Source organism: Rhinolophus sinicus, linkage group LG04 (genome assembly GCF_036562045.2).
Source record: "Rhinolophus sinicus isolate RSC01 linkage group LG04, ASM3656204v1, whole genome shotgun sequence".
NCBI classification, from domain to species: Eukaryota; Metazoa; Chordata; class Mammalia; order Chiroptera; family Rhinolophidae; genus Rhinolophus; species Rhinolophus sinicus.
The window spans coordinates 184,174,801-184,187,899 of NC_133754.1; the positions used below are offsets into that span (position 1 = coordinate 184,174,801).

The 13,099-nt window shown below is 56.6% G+C and overlaps 1 protein-coding gene across 2 annotated transcripts in view; it reads left to right on the top strand.

The window, feature by feature from the left end:
• ASS1 (argininosuccinate synthase 1) overlaps positions 1–13,099 on the top strand; it is a 49,336-nt gene that overhangs the window by 12,501 nt on the left and 23,736 nt on the right. For both annotated transcript variants that reach the window (XM_019728854.2, XM_019728853.2), the window contains 4 exons: positions 4,661–4,717; positions 6,812–6,886; positions 10,108–10,178; positions 10,712–10,742. In XM_019728854.2, coding sequence (XP_019584413.2) covers positions 4,661–4,717; positions 6,812–6,886; positions 10,108–10,178; positions 10,712–10,742 — 234 coding nt within the window. The remainder of the gene's footprint in view (positions 1–4,660; positions 4,718–6,811; positions 6,887–10,107; positions 10,179–10,711; positions 10,743–13,099) is intronic.

Here is a 13,099-nt window from a genome sequence, read left to right on the forward strand (position 1 = left end):
AGGGTTAGGAAAATGGGTACATAGTAAGGCAGGGAAGTGTCCATGCCAGGGGAGCTGTGGGGGCAGCGGGCAGGGGGCTGTGGGAAGGCTGCCTTACAGAGCACAGCCCTGAGGATGAGTTTAGGTGAATGAAAAACGGGCTACAGGAAGAGTGTGCCAGGCCGAGGGAACCGCCTATGCAAAGGCCGAGACACAAGGGGCATGAATCAAGAGCCATCGCCTGGAGAGAAGCAGCAGGATCAGGGCTGGGCCGCGGCCAGGCTAAGGGTTTGGCTTCCTCCTGAGGGCGATAGATTAGGAGGGCTCGGCTGGATGGGGGTGGCCAGCAACGCCCCCAGTGGCGTGTTGGGGATTGTTCTGGACTGAAATGGTGGGCTTCTATGATGGAAGCGGACTGCTGGGTGTTTCCACTAACACCCCAGTCGTGAGCACATTTTGAGCAGGGTGACGAGAAATCAGATGGGAGAGATGGGCAAACCTGGGCTGTTTGGGCAGAGATGTGTGTGCAGCCTTCTGCTTGAGGATCGTAGGAGAGGGGGCAGGAGAAGCCAGAGGTTTGGGGCCCACACAGCTGCTTCAGATCCTGGCTTCTCCCCCTTTCACGTGGTATTACTTCACCCGCCGTGCGTCTCCATTTCCTCATCTGTATAATGGGCGTAAAATAGAACCAGCTCATGGCGCAGTTAGAAGTAATGAGTACGATAATTCCAATAAAGAGCTCAGCATGGGACTGATATGTAGTGAACGCTCAATGAGAGGTTAGTGCCCGAATTGTGCGATTATCAGACCTGTACTGAGGGCTCCTGCCCGTAGAGGAAGGTCAGTAAGAATCAATGTCAGCACAGAATAAGGAAGCTTCTGAGCCATCTCATCTATCCATGATGAAATGAGCTGAGCAGTGAGCTCCCCGTTCCAGGAGGTATTTAAGCCGAGACCAGGAGATCAGGATTCTGGAATGGCTCCTGCCTGAAGAAGATCCCTCCAAGGGTACCGTCAGGACTGAGGATGGGTAGCATTCAGGGCTGGTAGAGTGACTGGGTGGGTGTATGTTAGGTCTGGCCCTGGCTTGAATAGCTCTTGGGGTCCACGGAGAGAAGAGCCTGTGTGCTGCGGTAACAGCCACAGCAGCCGTGTGCGCTGCTCCATTTGGCCACCAGAGGGTACTAGAGGCTTGTGTTTGAAATCTTCGTGGGCTGACCCTGGAGGAAGCAGCTGGAGAAGGAGATGGCCACCCAGCGTCCTCTGTTCCCCTCCCTGTTCCTGCAGGGCTGTGGTTCTGAGCACAACACCCTCTGCGGCGGTTGTTTGGCCCCTTGGGACGTGGGGATGTCCCTGCAGTTAATACTCAGTGTCCAAAAGAGGAGCAGTCAGACTTGAAACATCACTGGGGTCCTCTAAGAGCAGCGGTGGTGCCACAGCGGAGTGGAGGCAGTGCTCCCTGGGAACTGCCATCTCTTCTTGGGGCTGATGGGCAAGGCATACACCTGTACCTCTGTTTCCCCTTCTGTGCCTCAGTTTCCACCTATTTACAGAATCCAAGGAAGCCCCCAACAGCTTCTGGAGACAATTTTCCAGAACTGAGGGTTTGAGTGGGGAGGACGAGAAAGGCCTGCGGTGTGGTCCAGAGAATCGTCAAGTCTGAGGCAGGGAGGTGGCAGGGAGGGAGGGGTTGGTGGTCTCGCTGGCTGGGCGCTGGCATCAGTGACTACATAACTGAAGGTGAGTGCGTTGAGCAAGCAAATGAGGCCCTGTGACCCCAGAAGGCAGAACCAGGGCTGTGTGGGGCTGGGCCTGTGGGAGGCTGGCAATCCCAGAGGGAGATCCCAGTGGGACACGTGGCAGAACTTGCTCTAGGGGTTCACAAAGAAGAGAAAGCTGGGGTGTAAGCAGACAGCAGGGGGCCCCCACAGCCACGGATCTCCAAGGCCAGTCCTGAGTTTGTGACGTCTGAATAAGTCAGCCACTGGCCTCTCCCAGCTTCTGGCTCCTGAGTTGGGCATGAAGGCAAGCAGGTCCTCGGGAGTCCTTGTTCCGGCCTCACAGATGTCACCTTCATGCATTTGTTCATTCAGTCCATGTTCCAAGTAATTTGTCCAGCATTTGCTTTCCTCTGCATGCGGACGCGGTCCAGCTGGGCGGGGGATGGACTCAGGGACTTGGAAGCTCTGACCCAGCAGAAGTGAGGGATAGGTGACACGGAGACATCGGGGGATCAAGAGTTCGCCAGTGGCACCAAGGGGGAAGGGTACAGCAGGCTGCAGGAACAGCCTGTGCAAAGGCCTGGAGCGGAGAGGCAGTTTCCCTCCCAAGGCCCAGCCTCGGGGGCCTCTGACAGAGCTCAAGGTGAGGTCCACTGCTCCATGCCCTGCTGAAACCCTGACCTTTCCCTACCAGAGAGCTGCACAGAAGCTGGGGTGGCCCTCCTGGGGCCTCCTCCTTCCCACCAGTTTTGAAGGAGGGGCTGGGAAATACGAGCCTGAGACTCCGGCAGGGGCACAGGAGCAGGAGTTTTGTAAATGGCGCCATCTGTATGGCTAGCCTGGGAACAGATGGGCGACCCCCTGCCACCCCTCCCAGTCCTGGCCGTGCCGCACCCACACTTACACACATATTAGCACGTGGATGCACACGGTGTGAGTGACAGCTCTGTCCCCTCCCCGGCACCCTAGGGTACTGCCAGGGGCGGCCCTGGACCCGGGGTCCTGAGATTTGGGAGTAAAAGGACCAGACAGGCCTCGGTCCTTGGCTGGGACACAGTTTGAACCAAAGGAACCTGTTTGGCTTCTGCGAGGGTCTCTGGCTCTGGAACAGATGGATGTCCCCGTGGTGGGTCCGGATGGGCAGACACCAGCCAAGGGTGCCTGTCTGAGGAGGCACAAACTGCCATTGTTCTGGGGAAACGTGAAGCCGTAGGGAGAAATCGCCAGGATATGCAACACTAGATCATGTGCCTTACAGAATGAGCCTGCTTTTTATTATAGCTGCCACTGCGCTAGGGACTGTGCTGGCCATGGGCCCTTGGGCAGGTGTTACCTGTGCCTCAGTTTCCCCGTCCATAAGCTGGGGTGATAGTAGAACCTACCTCAGGGGCCTGCCGTAAGGATTCAATGAGTTCGTTTTGTACAGAGCTATTGAGTGAATGTGAGCTATTAGGATTAGTGTGTTGCCTCCTGGCTGTGTGACCCTGGGCAAGTGACTTCACCTCTCTGAGCCTCACTTCCCTCATTTGCAAAATAGGTTTAAAAATCCTACTTGCCCCCGGTGGCTCTCCTGCGTGACAGCCAGTGCATAGTAGGTGCTCACTAAAGGGATTAGATGGAGGGTGAGTGGGGTGGTTGATCCGGTGCAGCCTGTGGCCCCGGAAGATATCGGAGAGGAGCTGCCTCCTCCCCTCAGTTCCTGACCCTGCGGAGAGGGGCTGAAACCTGTATTTCCACGTCGCCTGACAAGACTTTGGAAAATAACATGTTATTCCCACCGCTGGCTCGCTGTGCCCATGCAGTTTTCACAGTAGGCGAAAGGTCCCTCTGTTATTTCCACAGCGCTCAGTCTCCCTCCGAGCCGCCGAGCTGATGGGAAGCAGGCAGGATGCTGGCAGCCATTGTCTCTCAGGGTCTGGGCTGTGTGGCTGAGGCCAGCGCTGGGGCCGCCTCCTCCCCATCATCATCGGCAGTCTCTAGGGTGATGTCCACAGCTGACGGGGGTGTCGTTTTACTGCAGAGGACACGGGAGCAGAGTGGCAGGGCGACCCACACAGGGTGGTGGGGCAAGGAGCCCAGTACCTGGGCTTGGACCGGGCTCTGTGCCCTTGGACTAGTCCCTGCTACCTCTGGGCCTCAGTTTCCCTCTCTGTAGAGAGGAGCAGAGGGCCCTCAGTGGTCACCTGGTTCCACCCCCTCCCTCCAACCAGCCATTGTATAGGTGGGGAAACTGAGACTCAGAGGAGACAGGATTCCCAGTTTGGTGTAATTGGGTTGGTGTACAGCACCATGGGGCGGAAATTTGAACTTGATCTCTGGGCTGGGGCAGGTGGAGATGGGGAAACTGCAAGAAGAGGATGAGGTGTGGGTGGCTCCGGGCTGCCTGGAGAAGGGCCTGGAGTCAGTGGGGCCAGGCCCCCAGCCCTGCACACGTGTGCACATACATGATGACTTAAGTGCATGCCCGCCATGTTCCCAGACAAGCACACCCCCATCCTGCCACATGCCCACACATACATGTGTGCACACCCCACCCTGCTGTGTTTCAACAGTGCACCCCTTACACCCCGCCACGTGCCCACATGCACACGTTCACACACCGGTGCACACACAAAAGTCATGGCATTTGCCACACATGCTGGGCACGTGGGCATCCTGTTTTGCACACCTGCCTGCCCACACAGCTCAGCTCTGTACTCAGGGGTCCTGACTACACCTGTGGGGAAGGAGCTGGCATTTCTTCCCCAGGAAAGCCCAGTTTTCGTCTTTAAAACAGGCTAATAATAGTAGCCACCTCCGAAGGTTGTGAGCTTGGAGGTGAGCACAGTTGTGAGAAGAGAACTATCCAGTAGGCCTGCTCTGGGCAGCCGTCATCCTGTTGACCGCGGGGCGCGACCCCTGCCCCACCCCCCATCCCACCCCATTCGGTGGCTCCTCACAACCTCTGTTCCTTGTTCCAGGGGAATGACCAGGTCCGGTTTGAGCTCACCTGCTACTCACTGGCCCCGCAAATTAAGGTAAGATGCGGCTCCTCTCAGGCAGTGGGGGCCCCTAGGGGCAGGGCACGGGGTTCTGGGAGGTTCCAGTGACAGGGACAGTGGCACCTGAATCTTGTCCAGGTGGGTCGTGCCCTTCTTTCCCATGGACAGCTCCTTCCCTCACGCCAGCTACAGGGGCGCAGCTCTCTCCCTTTCCATTTGTCCTTTGCACAGTTGCTGTCCAGGTGTCTGGGTAGGTCAGGGAGCTGGACAGAAAAACATCGCTGCCCTTCAGCCAGTGTCGTTGGCGCTCTGGGGTCTGGCTTCCTGGGTACAGGCATGGACAGTTCTGGGACAGGCCCGGCTGATTTCTGGGCTGCCCACAGCCCTCCCAGGCCTGGCCAGGGCCACCCAGCTAAGGCCCTGCCTCCTCCCAGCTGCCTGAGCCCTGACACCCTGTGTCTTGGATCTTTTCCTGGGATGGGAATCACCAGGATCCTGGGGAATTGTCACCTCTGCCCTTGGATGCCACCCAGGCGTGACAGCACATGTCAGGCTTGTCCAGCCTGTGTTCATCGCTGCTTCCATTCATTCATTCATTCAATCATTCATTCAATCATTCAGTATTCACTGAGCGCATGCTCCAGCCTCCAGGCACACAGTGACAGGCTGAACAGTAGAAATATAATTCGTACCACAAATGCAAGCCCCAAGGGTAATTTAAATTTTTCTAGTGGCCACGTTAAAAAAAAAAAGATAAAAAGCAACAGGTGACATTACTTGAATAATATTTTATTGAACCCTATGTATCCAAAAGGGTATTATTCAACATTTCATCAATGTAAAAAAAGAAAAAAACCACAACTGAGATGTTTTACATTCTTTTTTTGTACTAAAAAGATCCGGTGAGTGCTTTACACGTGCAGTGCATCTCAGTTGGGACCAGCCTCATTTCAGGTCTCGGTGGCCACAAGTGACTGCCATAGTGGACAGCACAGGTGTGGGTCTGAGCTCCTCTGAGGCAGCTTCAGGCTGAAGTTACAGGAGATGTGTCCCTTCCCAAGCCCCCAAGGAGCTCTAAGAGGTTTCCATTTTCTTTTCTCTGAAATGGACCATCTTTTTCTGCCCCTTTAACCTGCCAGAGGCTGCTTGGGGGTGAGAGTGGCCTGGAGGTGAGCAGTAATGAGCTCTAATGATCCATTTTGACCCTAAACGCTGGGTGGCTGGGAAGCCCTGGGACATAGCTGGGACCGTAGCTGCTTATTGACTTGTGGCAGGCGGGTGGGATGGGGGGGCGGTGTCATTTTCTGAGTTTTTATCTGAGGAAGCCAAGCCCAGGGGCTGGGGGCAGGGGTCCAAGTTGGTCTTTGGGAGCTGGGAGGAAGCTAGAGGACACTCCCAGTGCCCTGGTCCAGGGCTGCTCATTCTAGGGCTGGGGGGGCCTTCTCCCACCCTACCCCAGCCCCATCAGCTACACAGCCCAGAATCACACCGGCATCTCCATCTGTATGACATCCCACCCCCATTTGGGCTGTTGTGTTAGAGGCAGAGTCCCGGTTGGCTCTGGGGGTGAGTAGGGGCTCTTCATCTTGAGGACCTGTTCCTGACACCCACCCCCACCCAGGCTGGTGGAATGAGCTGGGTCCTGTCCCTTCCCCACTTACAGCAGCTGTGGGGCGTGGAAGAAATGAACGAGCAAAGTGGGTTAGGGGATGATGACTGTGGCCTCTGGGCCTTACATCCCAGAGCAAGGCCAGGCTGGGCATCTGTAGCTCTGTGGACCCAGTGATAGGGGGTCCTGGTCCTCTGACCAGGGGTGCTAGTGGGAAACTTAAAGCTTGTCTAGTTCAAACCCTCGGGTCTCAGTTGGGGACCCACCTGGGGACACATGGCCATTCTGCCATAGAGCTCCAAGCCACCCCTGGTATGGTAGGCCCTGTCCTTCGCTGCCTAATGGAGTCCCACTGCCCACCCCCATGGCCTGCATCCGCTCAGGGTGGGGGGGCCGCAGGGGACTCCTCCACGTAACCGTTGGAGTCTCCAGACCCTTACAAGCGAGGCCACCTCTGCAGCGGTAGGGCCTGGAGAAGCCGCAGCAGGCCCCCCAGCGCTGACTCCCCGCCCCGTGTGTAGGTCATCGCCCCCTGGAGGATGCCTGAGTTCTACAACCGGTTCCAGGGCCGCAGCGACCTGATGGAATACGCGAAGGTAAGGCTGAGCCCACAGCGCCACCCAGCCCTTGCCTACTGCCCTGGGGACACATCCCTCCTTGGCTGTCTGGGCCAGCAGCCATGCCTGGGGGGTGGAACCTCTGTCCTGGCTGTCCCCCCCACCACGGCACCTGTTGCCTGGGCCTCTCCGAGGGCAGTCCCCGGTCTGCCTCACGCCTCAGCCAGAGGGCTCCGGGCCCCTCTGCTTCCCATTCTCCTGCTACCTCTGCTGTGCGTGTCACTCAGGGGACAGCCTGGGGTATGCGCAGTCCGTTTTCTGCCCCTCAATTACCTGGCTGCTAATTGTCCCCAGTGCTTTCCCAGGAACAGGTAGGCGCACCGAGGGGCAGTGGCCAACAAAAGCTTGTGTTGAGCCGGCCCTTTTGAAGTACAAGTTGCAATAAAACATATTAGAAGTTTTGCATCAAGATCCTTAGCCTCTCCCCAGGGTCCCTTTCTTTTTAGCGACTCGATGGCAGCCCTTGACAAACAGCCTCAATCAATCAGAGGGGGGAAAGCAACTCGGTGCACACACCAGAAAATTGCTCAGGTTTTTAAATAGCAGTCACCAGGGCTGGCTGTGAGCTCTAGCTGCAGCCAAGGTGCCGCGTGGCAGGGGACACGGCAGGGACGCAGCCCTGCCCTGCCGCCAGCATCCCATTAAGACCTGGAGTGCTCCGAGGAAAGAACTCCTCTGCCATCTGTTGTTTTATTATTAAGAGGGGAGTTTACAAGAGCAAGCCCATATGTTGCCAAACAAATTGTCAAATAGCAGAGCTATTAAGAGAAGGGGGTTGGCAAGGCTATTTCCCCCCACCCCTTCCTTTCCCTGATCATACAGAATATAGAGCCCATTTCATCTTGAAGAAGAATGAATTGGAACCTCTGCCCTGTCGACATTCTCACGCCTGCAGTCGAGGTTCAAGGGAGGGCCAGTGCTGACCCAAACATTGCCCTTTGTATCCGTTAAACTCCCAAACAAAGCCGTTCCTGGTCTCCCCAGAAAAGGTGAATTTTAGGAGTGTCGTCTGTCCTTCCCTGCTTTGGGGGAGAAGGCGCTTCACGCAGCTTCTGTCCCAAATAGCCTTTTGGACAGGAAAGTTTGCCGGGGAAAAACCAGTCCGGGGCCCTCAGCCATTGACTCTCCCTTGGAGGCTGGTATCAGGCTTGAGCTCCAAGGAATTGGCACTTTCTAGAGCGAGGCGGTGTTTCTGCACCCAGGAAATGACCAGAATCACTGAGCAGCAGCCAGGCTTTGTCCAAAATTCAGAGCCAGGCAGGATCTGATTGAGCTGAGACAAAAATCAATGAGGCTTTGAAAACCACCGCTTTCAAGACCTGCCTGTCGCCGCGGCCAGAAGGTGCTGTAGGAGCCTCATAAAAAACAGGCGTTCGCTTCACTTTCCATCTCCCTCCAAGTCCACCGTCCAAGGGAAAAACACGCAGAATCACCCCGTCTTTATCACTGTCCTTATACTTAATATTTGTTTTAAAAAGCCAGCATATAAGATAGGGCATTAGAAAGCAGGGCAGTGTCCTGTGTGCACGTGGAAGATGGTTTTATTTTCTGTACTCAATTACAAGGGGAGTTTTCTGTTTGGGGCAGAGGAAGAGGGACCTCAGGACAGAGGAGAGGGGGACACAAAAATCTCTTTGGTCAGGGACTATCGCTATTTTTGGCTTTTGGGTGTACCTCCCTGCTGAGCGGGGCTGCCTATCCTGCTTTCTCCTTCTTCCCTTCCCTTCCTTTCTCTTCTGGCTCTGCCAGAGGCCCAGTGGGAAAGAGAAGGCAAGAGTGTTTCCAAACCCGCCCCCCCCAACACAGGCTCCAGGACCAGCCACTGGTTTCTCAGTCCAGCTGCCAAATGAGGGAAGAGGGAGTGTGGACCCCCGGGGTTCTTCCCGGTCTGCACAGGTCCCCACGCTGGGCCCCCTTTACCTGGAGAGAGCACAGGGCGAGTGTGTGGATTTGACTTGGCAACTTTGGGGAGACAAGTGGCCCCCTGACATTGAGCAGCCTCTAAATGAGGTCTCCCTATATGCCGGTGTGGTTTAAATTGAAGAGCATACAAATTCTAGACTGGATGTGGGCTGTCTCCTAGTGAAGCTTGAAAAACAACCCCCGAGGGTTTTAGTCTAATTTATTTTGAAATTTTAAAGTGCTGATGAAGGAAACACGGCAGCTCCTTCGTAGGAATGAGCTAAGCTGAGCCAAGCTGGGGAGAAGCCCCATCAGGACAGATGGACCAGGAGCTCCGAGGTTCTGGGACCCACCGAGGTTCTGAAAAGGGGGTTTGGGGGCAGTGTCCGGTCTTGCTGGCTTAAAGGGTCCAGGCTGGACCTCTGAGCTGCCTTCGGTGCTGGGAAGCTGCGGGGAAGGGAGAGCAGGATATAATGCATGTGCTGGATGCAACCAGGTGTCAGCCAGGGCGGGGGGGTGGGGGCAGGTGTCTGGGGGTCACCTAGGGAACGAGCCTGGTCTTTAATCCCAATGGCTGAGTAAGGTGGGCCTTCCAAGTGGCGGCCAGCAGCTTTTCAGGCCCTGCATCTCAGTGGGGATGGGTTTTCTCCTGAACAATGGATTGGGCCATTTGGGAAGCAAAACAGAATCAGAACCAATAGGGAGGAAGAAGGGTCTGCCTGGTTGTTCCTTTTCAGGGCTGCAGAAATGTGTGTGGCCATTATGCCCGGCAGGGGAGAAGGGTGGCTCCTGGAAAGGGCCACACCACATATCGTAAATAAGTGCCATGAGCTGGAAGCTCTCACAGGCATGCCTCCTTTCCTTGGGTCAACATTAAGCCCCCACGCGGGCACAGATGCCTTGGGTGAAATCCACAGGGGAAGTTCAGTCCAGTGCAGCTCATAGGGTCACCCTGGGCGTCCGCAAGTGGTGCTGGGAGACTCTAAGTGCTTCAGGGGCCCTTGAAGGGTAGGCTCAGAATCCTCTAGAAGGAAGCTCCAAGGTCAGCGTCACTCCACATCTCAGACACATGGTCTTGTAGTTTCTGCATGGGCACATCCAGCAGCAATGGGACCCTCACTGCCTCCCCCAGGCAGCCCAGGGGAGAAGAAGGAGATGGGGTGGTCCAGGGTCTTGTCTGCATGGGGGCCAGAGTTGGGGGCTATCTGCTACCTTGAAGGAAAATCAAGGCAGCTGGGCCTGGCCCTCGCATCTGCTTCAAGCTGCCTCACGCCTGCTCTGTGTCTCCTTACCTGCAGCAACACGGAATCCCCATCCCAGTCACCCCCAAGAACCCATGGAGCATGGACGAGAACCTCATGCACATCAGGTGAGACGTGTCCACAGTTCTGCCCGACGTTGGTGAACGCCTGCCTGCATGGGGCCAGGATGCAGTGGTCCCTGCCTTCATGCAGTGGGGGCCTCAGGGAGGACAGACCACGTCATACCCAACTTATTCACAGCTCTCATTGGAGCTCTGCTGAGGGCTAGGGGCAGACAATGGGCACCTGGCTTTGGCTGGGGTATCAGGAAGGGCTTCTCTGAGGAAGTGTCATTTGAGGTTAAAACCTCAAGGATGAGGAGGGACCAGCCAGGGTGCAGGGAAGAGCATTTAAAGCAGAGGGAACAGCACGTGCAAAGGCCCTCCAGATGTGGAGCCCCAGGCTCTTCCTTGCAACCTGCAGCTCCCACAGCCAACTGTTGGGTCCAGAATGTTCCAGGCAGGGTTGGCAGCAGTTGCTTTGGCAGAGAGAAAAGGGCAGACTAGACTGTGTTGGGGGGTGAGTGTGTCAAGGCACAGCTGTGTCTCTCTTCCCCTCCCTTACTAACTTACTAACCCCCGTCTTCCCTTTCCTTCTGCAGCTACGAGGCTGGAATCCTGGAGAACCCCAAGGTAATTTCTGTTTCCTCCTCCGAGCCGGCCACCTTTGGTGGTAGCTGCTCAGCGCCCATGCTGTCTGATGTGTTTGTAGCCTAATTTGAAATTTCACGGGAGGCGGGCATGGGGCTAGGGCCGAGCCCTGCCTGTGTCCTGGACCCTCCCCACAGGGCCTCCCACCGCCGGCCCACTCCATGCTGCTGCTGCTGCTGCATTTTAAAATCCCCCCCCTTCCCTGTGCTCTTTTTCTAATTGCTGCTGGGATGAATAGGGGAAGGAAATATTTCAGAGCAGCAGAGAGAGAGTGTGTGATTGTGAGACAATAAAGAAGCAATTAGGCAGATGAGACACTTGTGGGAGGGCCCAGCCTGTGCTCACCAGCTCTCAGGCTGCCACCTCAATTGGGTGGGGGGAGCACAGATTAGAGCCTCAGGACCCACTTGTCTGGGTTTCTGCCCCACGCCTGCAAGGCAGGCCATCCCATCCCAGCCTCCTGGGCTGGGCCTCGGCCCTTTTTGAAGTTTAGGATTTCTCTCCCTGGGGGGTTTCCCTTTGTGTCTCCCTCTGCCCACTGTGGGAAATGGGGGAGGCAGGGTGAAATCTATCCTGGCAAGAGAAAAATCTCTTTGTTCCTGAGGGAATGTGTCTCCATGTCCTGGTTCACCCCCACACCCAAGTCAGTGACTGGTTTGGGGGTGGGGTGGGCTGCTCGTCTGACTTAGGGAAGCAGTGTGCTGGGGGATGGGTGCTGGGCAGCTGGGCCTGGGGGATCCAAGCAGGCCAGCTGGAGGGGAGGGAGGGTGCCCAGGTGGTTTGGGTGAGGGTGGGGAGAGCTGCAGCCCTGCCGGTGGTCTGGGGTTGGCTCCTCGCAGGGACCGGGCCTTTTGGTAGGTGTTGGTGATAATATAACACGTGCCAGTGACCGTTTCTGGAGCCAGGCTGGGGCTTAGGATTTTCGCCGGCTTACCGTCCTTGGCTCTTGGCTGTGAATAGCCTCATTTTATGGGTGAGGAAACCGAGGCCCGGCAAGGAAGTAGGGCTGGTGCCCAGGTTACCCCGTCGCAGGAGCTATCCCTTGTCTCTGTGGTTCCCCCACTGCCCATGGCCCCCCCACTCCCTTCACCTCCTCAGCCCAACTGTGTCACTCAAGACAGCCGGCACCCTTGCCCCCTGGGGGCTGATGGCCCCATGAGGCTGCTGCCTGCTGGCCACAGGTTTTTCCAGTTCATGCTCTGCTGACCCCGAGACACTCAGGCCAACCACCCCTAATTAGCCAGTCACTCAGCGCCAAGCAGGGCGGGAGAAGCTAAGCAGAGCATAGCAGCTTCAAGGTGGGGTGTACTCAGGCCTGCAGGCCCCAAGCATGCTGGGAAACTTTTCCCCATCCCTCTCCAAGCAGCCTATGGGCTCTCATCTCAGGACTGGGGGAGCAGAGCTGAGGCCAGAGGGGAAATCACCCCTTGGCAGTACTGGGGTACAGGTCCCTGTGTGACCGTGACAGGTCCCCTGCCCTGTCAGGCCTCCTATCTCATGAGGGTTATGGGTGGATAAGTAAGTGCTAGAGAGTGCCTTTTTAAGGATTCTGCCATCCGATGAAGGCGGGAAGGTTAGTGCTTGGGTCCCAGAGATTGGAAACCTGGGTCTGAGTCCCATCTTTGCTTCGATTGCTCTGTAACCTTGGGCAAGTCACCCAACCTCTCTGAGCCTCCGATTCCTCATGCACACAGTGGGAAACCACGGCACCTCCCTCTTGGGTCATCGAAAGCCACTTGGCCTGACCTTGGCACAAGGCAAGGCCACAGTCATAGAGCTGGGGGTCCAGCCCTTCCTCCTCAGGCCTGCTAAGAATCTTTGGGAGGAAGGGGACAAGGTGCCCTCTCATCCTGCGGGAAGGCTAGGCTGGGTGAAAACCTCATTTCCACTGAGGATTGCAAGGCCAGGCCTAGGAGCCCAGGGTCGAGCCGCTCTTTCCCAGCCTGCCCTCTGCAGGGCGGGGGTGCCTGTGCCGACTGGGGTCTCCCCCAGGCTGAGCTCTGAGTCCTCACTTGCATCTCTGGATCTCGTGTGCCAGGGGCGCAATTGTCCTCCCAGCCCAGGAACGAGGGGGCAGCGGCTAGGGGCCCAGGAGAAATGCTGAGCCCCGAGCCTCCCAGCCCCCGAGGAGCAGGGGACACAGAGCTTAAGGGAACCAAGCCTCCTCCCCCTCTCCCAAAAAAGCCCCGAGACCTGCCGAAGGGAGGGTTTGAAGGCAGATGGCGGAGCCATTTTTCTGCCTCCGTGAGGGCTGATTGAAGGGCAATGAGGCAGCTAATGCGAAGAAAGATAGAAATTTACTTGCTTTAAGTTCATAGGCCCACAGTGAAGGAGTCCAT